Here is a 14,464-nt window from a genome sequence, read left to right on the forward strand (position 1 = left end):
AGCATTAGAAAGTGAATATTTCATGCACAGACTTAGTTCAATTTTTGTTTAAACTGTTGAATGTATTTCACTTCTGATCTTGTACTAAGAGTTGCCAGTTCTTGAGTGCAGGATAATGAATGTGTTGTTTACGGTTCTCGCTTATAAGAATTTGCATTACAAAATTGTTGCTTCATCAGGCTGTGATCTCCCCAGATACAGCAAGTAATTCATTGTAAAGTAGTACAAAAGTCAGCTCAGTTGATGGACTTTATTCCTATTCATTATTGGCATGATTTCACATAAATAAATGGTTCAGGCTACCATCCTATTCAATGGAGCACAGTGTGCAGAGCATGAAAGCCTCTCCTGAGGACAGATAATGTTAACAGTTTTGTAAGGACATTAATTATTTTAAAAGGCAACACAGTCTCCCAAAAGGAGAAAAAAAAAACACACACACTCTTCTGCTCCGGCTGAACTTCATTAAAGTACTGATGCATAATGTGAACTCAAGCCACCCTGTGGATGATTTTAACTGCATGCACTGAAATAAAACTGAGGTAAAGGTGTTTAATATCACATTACAAAGGCATAATGAAGTAATAGTACCTTCCAATATTTATATTCAATCAGCTGTGTTTATATTTGTTCAGATGTAAATCTGTCGAACTCAAAATGTCCCTGCATACACAGCAGTATGCGCTCACCACACACTGCATACTGCTTTCCTATTTTTATAAGGCTCTAGTATGGACCACTTATAGGTGGGATTAGTGGTGTATTTCCTCTGCCTGCTGTAACTGTACAATATTATCTTTAATAGACAAAAAGACCTAACTAATCTGTATTTTATAGGTCACTTGATTATTTCAGATTAAATGTGTTTGCTGATATAATCTCAGCATGGGGAAATATATTTTAATATATAATAAAATATAAAGATGTAGGAAACTCTTAAAATCTTTTTCTGTATTTACAAAAACATTTGTCACACAGCTCCCACAGGTCAACATGACTATACACACTATTTCATAAACCTCAAAACCAAGTACCTGCACTCTTAGGCTCCATGTTTCCAAATGCTTCTTCACTCTCATGGCAAGCCTTGAAAATTAGCCACCAATCATTTATAAAGTTTCACTTTGGGAAGATAGAACTCGAGTACAGTGCTCATTCAGGCAATTGTGAGCCCAGATACGTCTCTGTAGACTTCACATCTGTCTTCTCACCATTTGGGGTGTGTGAATGTGATGTTGTACTGCTTTGCCCAGCGTGCAAACACCTGCTTCTCTGTTATAAAGCGATGATGGTTTCCTCTCCAGCCGCTCTCATTCTGTATGTACATTATACATTCATCAGGACCTCTGGGTTTGTAGTAGTGGTATGGCATCTTCTTGGATACAGGTTTTCTTCTGGATAGCGAAACACTGTAATATTATTGGTTAGAAGTTAGCTGGAGAAGTTCTGTGTGACTTGTAATTATGGATTTGTGTGTTTTGAGGAATCATTTTTATACTCACCTACAGTAACTTGGTGAAACCATCCCATATACTTTAATGTTATCACACATCTCAATGGCTATGACCATTGTGAACCAGCCTGTGCTCAGCCATGAATGAGATTTTTGTCTAAACAGGAAAAAAAAAACACACAAACCAAACAGGAAAGCAGTTTGTGAATGAACTAGCAAAGATTAGGGTTTTACACAGTGTGATTACACCAGCTTTGTAAATACTTGCCTATCTCGTCCTGTCTCTCTGTGAAACAGATTATCAAATCTGCGCATATTGTTCGGTGTGATGCTGAAAAACGACAAGTTGCCGTAGGTCATGCTGACTCTCTGGATCAATCTGTACAAAGTTCCTTTAGCATCCTTCCCAATCTTATTCGGGGGGCCCCAGAAGATGATGGTAGAGTTGCTGTCTGTTTGGTGGAGGAACTCATTAGGCCTTCGCACCACCCTGAACACACTAGCGTGGGCTACGACCCTTAGTGTGGTCCTGTTCCCAACATCAGACTCGAAACCCAAGGTGGGCGCATCATTCATTCGAATCACACACTCCGTGTGATCGATCTCGTTTCCTGCTCGACTTCCCAGGACGTGGCTGGAGCTCGTCACCAGTGCACACTGATGACAGTGTTGAGTCATACTCTGAGAAGGAAACACATCAAGTATTTAAGTATATTCAACAGTAAGACATTGAAAAAAGCGTGTCTCTTCTTCTATCAATATATGAGTACATTTTACAAAATAAAACAAGGAATTGATAAGAACAGATATTGATATTAAAATTATTTTTAAGTCCTAGAAGTGGTGTACCCACATATCTATGGATATTATAGATATTAATGAAGTATTTGCTTAATTTTGATGTAATAGGTTGACTTAAATATTAAAGTTGTACTTTTCGTACCAGAAGAGCAGCACAAAGTGCTTTACAAATAAGGCTTAAAAAAAGCCTTTATTTATGTAAGTATATTACTTAACCCAATTAAAAACACACCTAATCTTTCATACTCTCTCACACACTTATACACCACACAAAGCCCCCCTTCCCCAATCCCATTTTAAGAAAAACATCTAGCTTGATGCTGCTGTGAAAAAGTCATATCTTGGGGATCCTTCCACACCAGGAGCCACCACACCCACGACCACAGAGGTCACCACCACAGGAACAGCCCAGTTCACTGCTGGTCGGGGCACACACCATGACCATTAAGCTGCAGAGCAGGACCCCACCCGCACCAACCTCCCAGACAAGTGTAATCACTGTGGCAGCAACCCTGCAGACTGAGCAGGCATTGCCCCGGGCATGCAGGATGCCCATGAGGAAAAACACTGGAGGAAAAAAATTGAAAGTGAAATGTAAAAACAAATAAAAAAGGTTAAATAAACCTAAAAACAATGAAAAAAAATAAGAGCAACAAGTAAAAAAGGATATATGAGGGAGTTTATAAAAACAATGTACTTAGGTAAAACAAAACAAAAGCAGAAAAAGCTAAATAAATAGGTTGTGTTTAAAATAAGGACATATTTAAATAAGTTAAAAAAAATTACCATTAAGATTTTTTTAAACCAGTAAAAGAACATTAAAGTCAAGGAAAAAATTTAAGTTACCACTGCTGGGAAATTAAAGTTTCCCAATTTCAGAATCACAACAGACCACTTAATAATGCTAACATTATCAAGGTATGATATTCTAGTGGTCCCAGGATCCTATCTTATTCAGATTTAAATAACAAATACCTCTAACAACAAACGTCATACAACCTGAAATACGTTTCCAAGTGCTTTATTAAAAAAAGACAAACGATGCAGATTAGGTTAACGGATATAAGAGAGCAAATAAAGATGAACAGATATTTAAGCTGGAAAAATCATTGTAGAAGTAGACTTACCACAAGATGAATCTCTATATCATTCCAATGCTTTCTTTCATATTAAAGTCTATAAACGGTTGCATGACTCCAGCTGAGTCATTCCCTCATTCGTTTTTATAATGATAGTGGTCGTAAATTCAATTTAGTTCAGTTCCTCTTAATTTGTATAGCGCCAATTCACAACCATGTCATCTCAGAGCATATTTGTGAGCAGAATGCTGTCAGATATGTTTGAAAATCTCCCAGAAGTGTTCAGCTTGAGAAATCTAGAGATTTAATGCAATAACATGATTCCCATCATTAAAGTTCTTATCAAAGTATTTGGATGTTAGTACTGTCATCATAGAAGAGACCACATCTACCAGGACAGAACTATCTCCTCACAGTATTATCATTAGAAAAATTTAGAGTTGAGTTACACATCACTACCAGGGGGGTAAGTGGATCCATACTTTTCTACCAGGATGCATCGCTGCAGCCTATCCGAGCCAGTCACTGACAGGGATAAAACTTCAGGCTTTTCACATTTTTTTTTTGTCACATCTGCAAAGAGGTTAAAGAATTCATATTCCTGTGAGGACAATTTTTTCATAGCTAATTATGTCTGTACAGACACATAGATTACTGAGCATTAATGCAACTCCACCAAGCAAAGTCCAGCAGCTGTTCATCACCAAAGGGTGTGTTAATCCTCGCCTCAGTCTTTTCACAGAAAGTAATTAGTTAATGAAGCATGCAAATAATAACATGCTCACAACAAGAGGAATAGTGACAAGGGCTTGGATGGCTGCTCATGGCTCATCACTAACTGCACTCATTAATATTCAGTTTAAACCAGTGTTTAATAATAAATAAGATAACGAGGGGGTTTAAGCGTCATCTGGTTCATTTGGCTAGAGTGTCCTCTTTTTACTTTCCAGCATGTGTAACTGAGCTGTGTGTGATTAACTGTCATCAGAGTCCTGAACTGAATTTCTGCCAACATGTTTTATTTGCTCACTGCAACAGTTGCAGAGTCACCTCACCTCTGCTTCATCTCATCTTTTACTTGCTTCCATATTTTTACTCCTTTTGCTTGAAAAGATGTATTAAATGAATTAGTTCATCTTGTATATTTAGACATCTGTCTTTATCTTTCAAAGCCCCCAGAATATACTCATTTAACAGAAATTTATACTCAAACATAAACAGATAATATACTTGATTTCAAAATAAAAATATCAGAGAAATAAATATTTAAGTAACATATATATTTTCAGTTAGAAACAATTTGAAGACACGTCTTCATCCATCTGTTTGTAAAACGGCGACTAAAGTCCTGGTGATGTCACGTGCACATTCCTAATTTATAACTGGTCCTTAAATAAAACCTTGTCTTAACCCACTTTAAGTAGTTCTCTTAATATAGTTAATAATAGTTGTAATGTTTGCTGTGCGACTTACTTTGTTCCCGTAAACTGGAACATAGCCGTCCTTCATAGACCACTTCTTAAGGTCTGTCGTCTTGGCAGCGTGATTTATTACCACGTGAAATGGGATGTAGGAGCTTTCAGTGACATTGTTGGAGCCATAGAGGATGAGGAGTGTCATCAGGATGAAGAGGGCGAGGAAGATCACCATCCTGTGGCTCTGCTGACTCTGCAGTGTAAGCAACAGTGGTGGGTGCTTATTTTTAATACAAATATGGGATACTTGCAAAGTAAATGTGTAGAATATGTCAAGTTTGAGACATTTTGTATTTTCATTTCAGTACATTTTAAGGGTATGCTATGAGTATGAATTATTTTATCATATGTACCAATGTGTATTTATTTTATATTAAACAGTTATTTTATATTAATAGTGTGTAAAATTAGAGCTGAAAAAACAATTTGTTGCAACAAATATACTCAAAGATTTGATCATTTTTTAATGAACACTTCTTGTGATATTTTGAAGCCAAATTTATATTAAATTTTCCTTGGAAAATAACAACTGATAAATCAGTAATGATGATAAAAAATAGGATGCAGTTTTTACTTTCCCTTTACTGCAGGAGAAGTAATTATCTAAAGGTGTAATACAGTCACATGGTCCTATACCTGTGTTTAGTTTTGAAAACTTTTAATACTTTACATTTTCAGAGAAAGACCAGTAACTACCAGGCTTATTATGAAACCCTTGGGTGTATATTTAATTAGCTGTGTCCACACTCTCTCATGCTATGTTTCTGATGTTGTGTTTATCATTGGGTTAGTCCTGCTTCACTTGTGTTCACTGTTTTTTTTTTTTTTGCAAGCTTGATTTGTGTTTTAGGCGGTGTTTGCTTTATCCTTTCTATATAACATTTAGTCTGTAGATTTGCTTTTGAATTAAGTTGAGTCTCGTTTATAGATTCTGTTTATTAATTATTATTAATATTATTATTATTATTGTTGTTGTCATTTTTTCATCTGCCCCAGATTTCCTCAGTCGTACTTACCTGGTCTACAGATTACTATCTGTTCTGTTCCTCATTTGCTCACCTGCATCTTGTCACCATATATATAGGGCTGTGTGGGGGCCATGCCCTCACTTCCAGGACTTCTTGTTCTTCTTTATGCTGAAGATAGCTCTTAATGACCTGGCTATATGTTTGGGGTCATTCTTCTGCAGCAGAAAAAATTTGGGGCGCCTCCCTGATGGTACTGTATGATGGATAGGTATCTGCCTGTATATCTCCAACCAAATTTTGCAGAAATTCAGCCCCAAACTTGCAAGGAACCTCCACCATACTTCACTGTTGTCTGCAGACACTCATTATTGTACCGCCCTCCAGCCTTTTGTGAACAAACTGCCTTCTGCAGCCAAATATTTCAAATGTTGACTCATCAGTCCCGAGTGCCTATTGGCATTTTTCTGCACCCCGATTCCTATTTTTTTGTGCATAGTTGAGTCGTTTGGCCTATATATATATATATATATATATATATGTGTGTGTGTGTGTGTGTGTGTAGTCCTGCAGCTCAGTTTTTCTTCGTTCAGACATTTATATTTGAATTTTCGGCTTCTCTTCCTCCTCCCGACAACTTGATCCCATCCCTCCATTTTCCATATATAAAGCATCCCTTTTCCTTTGGAAACAGGCGATAGTCATTTAGCACTCCAAAAGGCCCCCAAATAATCAGACTAAAGGCCCAAGAATAAGAATGGTGATTGGATCTTAATTAATTAATTTAGTAAGTTATTAAAGGGCTGTGGAGATGGAAGTCATGCTTCATATGGATTTTTATAAGAAAATATAAGTCTATTAATGATTTATATCATATAATCTAATTACAATTAGACGTGATGATAATTTAAGAGTTTATTGCTGTATGTAACTACATTATTTCTATTGTTACTGTGTTTAACACTCATAACTTGCCTATTCAGCAGGCACCACCCAAGTTGTGTATGAATGTTAAATGTGGGGGTGTGATGATGATGGTGAAGATACAAAGAGGTCTCAGAGCCACACCCTTCCCTGCTTTGGTGTCTCTTACCTTACCGTTGAGCCTGAGCCCCATACTTTCCGATCAGATCCAACGCACGGCCCGTTACTGTCTGTCATCATACCTGACAGGAAGAGACGCTCATTAATATCAACTCATTTAATAGCGCTTCCTATTCAAACAATGTCAAATAATTACTTTATTACGCCTTTTTGCTATAAAATACAAAGAAACCCCTATTATAACGGCGTGTTATTTCTGGCATCACATATCCAAACGTCGTGAGCATTCGAAGCAGTGAAATGTAAACATTTTGAAAGAAACACCATCTTGCGCAGCCATCTGTCTTCCGCCGTTATCGTTTCTTTCTTCTTCACTGGCCGGTTTTCAAGCGCACATCCTGCAGGCGCGGCGTTAACTAAACTCCACATCTGAGAGTGTTAACGGCCCCGTTGTTGATCCGGGCTTACCTTGTCATGGTCTTGGTGGTCTCCGTGTGATGTGTTCCTCATCCTTCTTGTTCCCCATTTTGATGCGCCACATGCTGACGTCATCGCCGCGTCCTTCACTGCAGCACGCGCGAGTGTTCAGCAGCCCAACTTTCCCCTGCTGAAGATGTGAAAGGTTTCTAGATTTCTCACTCCATTCAATTTCCTTAATACAAAACAAATATACTACCAACACCACTACTACTACTACTACTACTACTACTAATAATAATAATAATAATAAAGGAAATTTTGTTTAAAGGACGTCTGAAGAAAACTGAAGTAAATTGGAGGATGGTGTTCAAAACAAGATCCCCTAAGGAAAATCTTTTGAAAACATAATTGTTGCTGAATGTAAACCCCCAGACAATCCTTCAATTTCCATTCAGTTAATTTAGATTATTATACTCTGTAAATATTGCTTTGTCATATCTCAAATAATTTTGGTTCTGCATAAAGCAAAATAATAACTAGTGTTAGTAACGGTTTGTCTTTGCACAAATTCTTCTAATCATTTATTACAACTATTATGTGTTATTAAATACTGTGAATGTACACTAATGGCCAAAAGTTTGAGAACACTGCTCTTTTCTGTGCTTTATTGAAATACAAAGTTGGGACACCAGTGGGAATTGGTTGCACTACCTGTCAAGGCTTGATTAACCTTGATTTTATTATTATTAAATTTTCTACCTCTGGCAGTTCACCACTTACCTTTGTACCTTTATTTGATTTTAACAGCTTTAATTTTTAAACCCCCCTTTTTTGAAAAGGGGAAAAATTGGGGTGTTCCAAAACGTTTGACTGGTAGTGTATTTGTCCCCTTAATTATCTCTTTATTCAAATCCTGCACTCTGACTTTTATAAAGAAAATATACGAATCTTAACTGCAAATGCTCCAATGTTCTGTGTTTCCTCTAATGTAAATCACATCCCAAACACTGAATCCCACTGTGCAGCTCAGAATAGAAATTGATAGTTCTTTGATATCAAGAAGAGATAATCCTGACTACATCCTTTGACATTACCATGCATTTATTCTGATTCCTCCAACACATACAAGCTGTTTGATAACGGTACAATGTTTATTACAGCAAAATAATTAAGTAAGGAAGAAGATTCATTTCAGTCACCTGAGCACCTGAATTCAAAGCTGGGACGTGCCCCTTCAGATTCAGGCGTCTCTTCACAAACAGAAAATTGCTTGCAAAAGATTTTACCAAAAGATGAAAAAACAGTTTTTTAGAAGCCCTTCAGATGCAGCCAGTCAATCTGATTTTGTTCCTACTAAAAGTTATGTTAGGTACAGATGAAAATGCTATTTTTCCTTGTTTTATCAAAAAAAAAAGAAAAAGAGAAAAAGGACTAATAAGAAGGACGTTTGGCCACATCAACAATGTGGTGAGAAGCTAATCACAGTGTAAACATCCATGTGGGTTGACTGAGAATGTGACAAGCCTCTAACTGAATTTACATGAGCTGATAAGACTCGTGATCTAAGAAGGCCTGACACAAGGACTGTTTATCTACGATTTCAAAGTCACACAAACACACATTCCCACATATTTTACAGCAGATTTATTCATACTGACACATCACTCTAGCACTGGACATTGTTCAAGTTTACATTCAAGTTCTTTGCAGTGTGTATCCTACTGTAATTACAAACGCATGATGAGTAATACACTTTTATTACAAGTCATACTTGAGAATTACTTTAAAGCAAAATTTTAGCTCAGAAGTGCAAATACTGTTGCAGTCTTTGGAATTAGTCACAAAATAAGCATTATATAACTGACAAGGCAGGGCTATGTCAAAACAGGCAGAAACATAAACTGTAAACACTTTTAAAGAGGGTGTATGAAGATAAGCAATGTCGGTTTGTGTTAATTTAATTAAGCCATTACATTTAGAGTAAAAGCAAGACATCAAGATTCGTTCTACACAAAACTGTCAGATATTCATTTAGCTTCAGTTACTGTGTTCTCTGGTTGTCATTATATACGGTCAATCTTATCTTATTAAAATCTTGGTCATTATGATTGCCAGCCAAATCATGATAGAGGGGGAGAAAACCTTCAACCCAGAGGAGCAAGAGCTTCTGAGTGCTTTGTCAAAGTTTGCAAGATGATTGACAACAAAGATCACTGAGCATTTCCATCAAGACCACATCTAAAAAGCAGGATTGCCACTAGTAACAATGCACCACAGACTTTTTTCCTAACTGTAGACATGGAACAATATTCTTCTCATTATGATGTTCTGGAAGCTTCTTGTTGGCAGCACACAGCTTAAATAATTACATATTTACACAAACTATTAAACAAGTTACTTAATGATAAAGACCAAATTAGGTGAAATGACTGTGGAGAAAATATTTATATTAAGTCATATCATAGAGTGAGTAGAATTGACTTGACATTACAACCAGTGTAGCTGTTTCAACTGGTTTAAGCTTCCTTTAAAACTAAAACTTAGACCTCTCTTGTAGAACGAGGCCATGTTGGGCTTCCTTTACTCTCACCACTAGCACATATTATGCACATTAACCACGGATAATTGTTGGCTGTCTTGGTATTCTTTTGCCATTCTCATTGTATTTAATGTTCGCATTTTTTGACAGTTATCAGTGTTAAAGCTGCAGAGCTGTAAATCACCCTGCTGCTGTCACTGATGCTTAAAGTGCTGCAGAGAGAGGACATCTGAAGTTATGTGCCTGCTCGGATACAAACATTCCTCACAGATCAAAGTCATGTTTGTGTTGACGGACATGGTTTGAGGCTATATGAGCTGACAACCAAAATGCTAACCAGTGTACCTACCACAACCACATGTAAAAGCTGTCTGATGGCACGCACATGAAAATATCTGGACGCTGTTCACGTTAACATGTACATAATTTTAAATAAACTGCACAAATAAGGCAAAACATAACCCATTCATATCAAACTTTACAAAATTACAGTAAGAGCTTTAGGGGAGCATCACCTGAATCTGCAAAAAGCTTTAAAAAAGCTAAAAAAAACAAACAAAAAGTTTTGGTTTTTCCATGGAAAAAGCATTCCTATTTTCAGTATACACAACGCGACTTTTGCTATTCAAAATATTAAATGCCACTTTGACCAGCATTTGTTAGTCACAGCCCTACAAACTTGCAGGTTGAAAGAGGAAAGGTGCATGCAGTATTGTGGCTATTATTTACACAGGCAGACTGCAGCTTAAAGGAAAGCATTGTGCAGAATAATACTGAAAGTCAAGGCACAGGTACTAAGAAAGTTGGAAGCTTTGGTCTAAACTATATATGTTTAGTTTTGTGTCTTAATTTGTTTTTTATCAGTATCCATACTGATATATGGCTATCCATGATTAGAAATATTCAATAATACTGAAAGGGACACTATGTTAGCAGTTAAATGCTTTAAATCTTAATTGAAAGGAACAATATGTATGAGCTGAAATCTGAGGCTGAGATGAAATGAGCAAATGTAGCTCTTTTTTAGAGAAAGCTTTTTGTTTCACAGTTTTTACAAAACTGATAGAGATCCAATGTAGGCAACACTAACATCTTCTGCGTGCAAGACTTAAATCCAGGAGAGGAGCATCTTCTTAGTTTTAGGATGTCATTCCTCAGAGGTCCCAAGAGGGGTGTTTAAACTCTATCTTGTTGCGTGTTGCCCATTTAGCATAAATGGCTTTCTCAGTGATGAAGCGGTGACCTCCGCGTTGGGTGTTTTCGTGAACCTTGTACATCCTGCACTCAGCGATTCTGCTTTGCTCGTAGTAATGGTAAGGAACAGCACTGTGATTGGCTCGGCTGTCAAGAGGAGGAAAGCACCAGAGATTAGGGTTTTTCATCATATGTAATATGTATATATAATAGCTTGTACTTAACCAGAGAGGTCTCACCTGCAATAGTTATTGTCAATCATTCCATAAACACTGATGCTCTCACACATTTCTATAGCCAGAATCATTGTGAAGAATCCAGTGCTGAGAAACGCTCCTGTTTTCATTCTGAAGGAGAGATCCAATTTTCTTTTTATCAAGATGGATAGGAATAAATAAATAAATTTGGTAAATTAAATCCCAAAAACTATTATCTGTCATAAACGCTGTATTACAGTATACTTACTGTAAGCTCAATGCGAACTTAATCAGAAAAACATCCACTACAATGTGCAAGATGTGTATTATATCACACTTCTACAAAGCAGATATTCATATTTTAACATGATGCTACTATGTTTTTTTTTATTAACTTAATATTTATTTTTGAGAATGTCTTCTGATGGCAGTAACACCAAAAGAAAACTCATTATGTAAATTCAATTATCATTGCATAATCTATTGTGCAAAATTAGGTGTTACGAAAAAGCATTAAAAAGGATTTAGTGGATGATTAGACAAAGGCGAGCCAACCTTATCCAATCATATTTTCGGAATTGAGCCAGCTGGTAGAATCCATCTCCTGCCCCAAAAAAACATCTTTTCCAACCAGAAAAGTCATCAGTTTTTCCCTTTGCTTACCTTTCAGTGAATAAATACTGAGAAAAAAAAAGTGATTCTGTTTTGTGTTTGACTTTTCTGCAGGTGCTACAAGTTATTGTACCTTGAGGCTGTGGTTGGTCAATTTGACTGTTATGCAATGGATTTAAAATCCACTGCTGTGTGTGTGAAATAATGAAAAATAGTGGTATGGGGGTATCTTTGTCCTTATAATATGGTTATAATAGAATTTTCAAACAGTGATGTGGTTAAACTGATTGGTTCTGACATTCTAAAACAAATCCACTCCCTGAGATGCATTTAAATTACATGGGCAGTTATTTGAGGTTCCTCTCTCCATGGTGTATGGCTTTTAGAGGCAGGCTGCAGTGTCATTGGGTAGGAGGAACCTGTTTAAATTCCCATAAATCTTCCCGTGGCGATGCAACACCCAGGAGTATCTTCCTGCCATCCCTACACATAGCCAACTAGTATACTGCCCTAAACTTGATCTCTTTGAGCCAAAAACCTTAGGCTTTCCTTTTTATTTTCCTGTGATATCCCATTTTCCTTGCATGAGCTGACTTCAATTAATCCTTTAATGGAATGATCAGCAGGACCAGCATCCTCCGTCCTCCACTCCTTTTAAACTATGAGGACGTTGGATGTTGGCCTCTTGCTGACGGTGCCTGACATCTCACCCTCCCTCATGACATGGATCTCTTGTGGGATATAGTGTATAATGCATTATCATGGCTGCTCTCTAGAAGTGAAAGAGCAGGCACACACCCTAACAGGATACCATTGAGTCTGGCAGTCATTTTCCTAAAAAGTTCCCAAGTTCAGTGTGTGCTGAACCCCTTATTTGTTATTTTTTAAATCTCTATTTATGCCCCTAAAACCCCCTGATAGACATTTTGGGGGCAGAGCATTATGCATTGGTTTGTCTTAGCATCAACCTAGATACTTACTTGGGTCCCATGTTGTCCACGTGGCCCCATTACATATACTTTCTTTATATCTGCTTTTCTATTCGGCCATTTCACTGCACATAATACATAAATTAACACTTTTTATTTACTCAACTGACATCAAAATTACCTGTTTTTTCCAGTTTCATTCTGAAACACACTGTCACAGTTCTGAATCTTGTCTCTGGTCACGGCGTATATTTTCACTTTTGGATACTTTATCGCCATCTTTAGGAGAAGATTGAAGATTTGTCCTTTCCCATCTTGTCTCATGTTCCTCTCAGGACCCCAGAACACATATGTTGTGTCTGCCGACTGCTGGAAATAAAACTTCTCATGTTTTACCAAAAGGGGGACACTGGTGTGAGACACAACCCGAACACTGGTCCTGCTCCCGACATCTTTCTCGTACCCTCTGGTGGGCGCATTGTTCATCCGGATCACGCATCCAGTTTTGTCAATCTCCTCTCCAGCACTAGCTCCAAGCATCTGACCAGAGCTGGAGACTAAGGCACAGTGGTTGCAGTGAATGTTCAAAAGCTGTTGGGAAAAAAAATGAGACAGTTTTAGTTACTGTACAGTAATTACACCATTATATCGCTGTTATATCCTGAAGACAATCTTCTAATATAGCTGATGATTGAATAAACCTGCTACTTTAATTAAAACAGGACTCATTTCATGAAAGTGTTAAAGACTGAGACAAATAGCATTAGAAACAGATATATTGCTGTGGCAATTACTGCTTGGCCTCAGAAATATTGCTGCCTTCTTTGGATCTGAGCTCATTCAAGATTAATTAAATAGAAATTCAAAAATAACTTCAGTGAAAAACTTTAAGTGAATTAATTTAATTTTCTAATATTAGCACTCGTCTGAAATAATATGCATTTAGTTCTGCAGTACATCACAGGACAGTATTGGACATGCACATGGATCAAATCAACATCATAAATTTATTTATGAAGTGCTTTAACACAAACCACAGCTGAACAAAGTGTTATACAAAAGATAAGTAAAATAAAAGCATAAAAAGCATAAACATAAAAAGTGAATGTCAATTTACATTATCATTATGACTCAGTGAACTAATGGACCCAGACCTCTTGTGTGATCCTCGCTTGGTTCCTGGATCTCACCTGATCCGTCCTACTGGGGCTGATCCTCGTGTAGCCCTTCAGTTCCGAGTTCAGTGCATTTGCCGATGCATCGTTCCGTGTGATCACAAGTGCGAACCAAACTAGCGGAGGAAGGCTCAGGATGAGCAGGCAAAACCATCGTCGGAGCACCTGCATGGGCCGCAAAAGGAAGAGAGTCAGGCGCACCCAGGTTTTTACTCATGTAAAATAAGTAAAAATAAGTAAATATATTGCATCAAATACCTTAAGTCATTCTTACCTGCGCTTTCATGTCAAAACTTCTGGAAAAGCACAACTCCACATGAACGTCTCTATTTTCATTTTTCCAACCGCTTAACGTGTGGCAGAAAGGGTTAAAGGTCTAACATTCGAGTCATGAAGATTTCAAATCAATATCCTTTCCTTTCCTTTTCGGGTTACATTGGTTTTTATCACCTAGAAGACCGGAGATCCACTATGCTTGTCTATACCTACATGTTTAGATATGCTAGTCTGCATCTCCTCAAGCAGCAACATTGTTGACACAGTAGTCTTTTCAGAAAAATGTTTTAAACAGTTTTTCTCTA

The 14,464-nt window shown here is 37.2% G+C and overlaps 2 protein-coding genes across 4 annotated transcripts; both read right to left on the minus strand.

Moving 5' to 3' along the window:
* Positions 1 to 238: 238 nt before the first annotated feature.
* On the minus strand, positions 239 to 7,385 carry st6galnac6 (ST6 (alpha-N-acetyl-neuraminyl-2,3-beta-galactosyl-1,3)-N-acetylgalactosaminide alpha-2,6-sialyltransferase 6). 2 transcript variants are annotated; one of them, XM_041970425.1, is made up of 6 exons: positions 7,286 to 7,385; positions 6,867 to 6,939; positions 4,807 to 5,001; positions 1,722 to 2,134; positions 1,503 to 1,610; positions 239 to 1,409 (listed from the first exon to the last, which is right to left on the minus strand). In XM_041970425.1, the coding sequence occupies exons 2-6, from the start codon at positions 6,888 to 6,890 to the stop codon at positions 1,208 to 1,210; spliced, it is 942 nt and encodes a 313-aa protein (XP_041826359.1). In that variant the 5' UTR covers positions 6,891 to 6,939; positions 7,286 to 7,385; the 3' UTR covers positions 239 to 1,207. The 2 variants fall into 2 exon arrangements, with proteins under 2 accessions (XP_041826359.1, XP_041826360.1); XM_041970426.1 differs by lacking the exon at positions 7,286 to 7,385 and adding an exon at positions 7,142 to 7,211.
* Positions 7,386 to 8,864: 1,479 nt separating this feature from the next.
* On the minus strand, positions 8,865 to 14,459 carry st6galnac4 (ST6 (alpha-N-acetyl-neuraminyl-2,3-beta-galactosyl-1,3)-N-acetylgalactosaminide alpha-2,6-sialyltransferase 4). Of its 2 annotated transcripts, none has more exons than XM_041970630.1 (5): positions 14,158 to 14,459; positions 13,899 to 14,048; positions 12,890 to 13,299; positions 11,210 to 11,317; positions 8,865 to 11,117 (listed from the first exon to the last, which is right to left on the minus strand). In XM_041970630.1, exons 1-5 carry the CDS (start codon positions 14,167 to 14,169, stop codon positions 10,931 to 10,933), a joined length of 867 nt encoding a protein of 288 aa, XP_041826564.1. In that variant the 5' UTR covers positions 14,170 to 14,459; the 3' UTR covers positions 8,865 to 10,930. The 2 variants fall into 2 exon arrangements, with proteins under 2 accessions (XP_041826564.1, XP_041826563.1); XM_041970629.1 differs by having other exon boundaries at positions 13,863 to 14,048.
* Positions 14,460 to 14,464: the final 5 nt, after the last annotated feature.

Source organism: Melanotaenia boesemani, chromosome 19 (genome assembly GCF_017639745.1).
Source record: "Melanotaenia boesemani isolate fMelBoe1 chromosome 19, fMelBoe1.pri, whole genome shotgun sequence".
Classification (NCBI taxonomy): domain Eukaryota; kingdom Metazoa; phylum Chordata; class Actinopteri; order Atheriniformes; family Melanotaeniidae; genus Melanotaenia; species Melanotaenia boesemani.

What these genes read in the sequence shown, in the direction of transcription:
- st6galnac6 (XM_041970425.1), bottom strand. Translation starts at nt 6,890, where the DNA reads ATGGGGCTCAGGCTCAACGGTAAG. An exon ending in AGAGAGACAGGACGAGATAG is followed by an intron (nt 1,611 to 1,721) that starts GCAAGTATTTAC and finishes TTTCCTGTTTAG; the next exon opens with ACAAAAATCTCATTCATGGC. An exon ending in GTTTCACCAAGTTACTGTAG is followed by an intron (nt 1,410 to 1,502) that starts GTGAGTATAAAA and finishes ATAATATTACAG; the next exon opens with TGTTTCGCTATCCAGAAGAA.
- st6galnac4 (XM_041970629.1), bottom strand. An exon ending in AAGCGAGGATCACACAAGAG is followed by an intron (nt 13,300 to 13,862) that starts GTCTGGGTCCAT and finishes TTTTCCCAACAG; the next exon opens with CTTTTGAACATTCACTGCAA. An exon ending in AATGAAACTGGAAAAAACAG is followed by an intron (nt 11,318 to 12,889) that starts GTAATTTTGATG and finishes TCTCTCCTTCAG; the next exon opens with AATGAAAACAGGAGCGTTTC.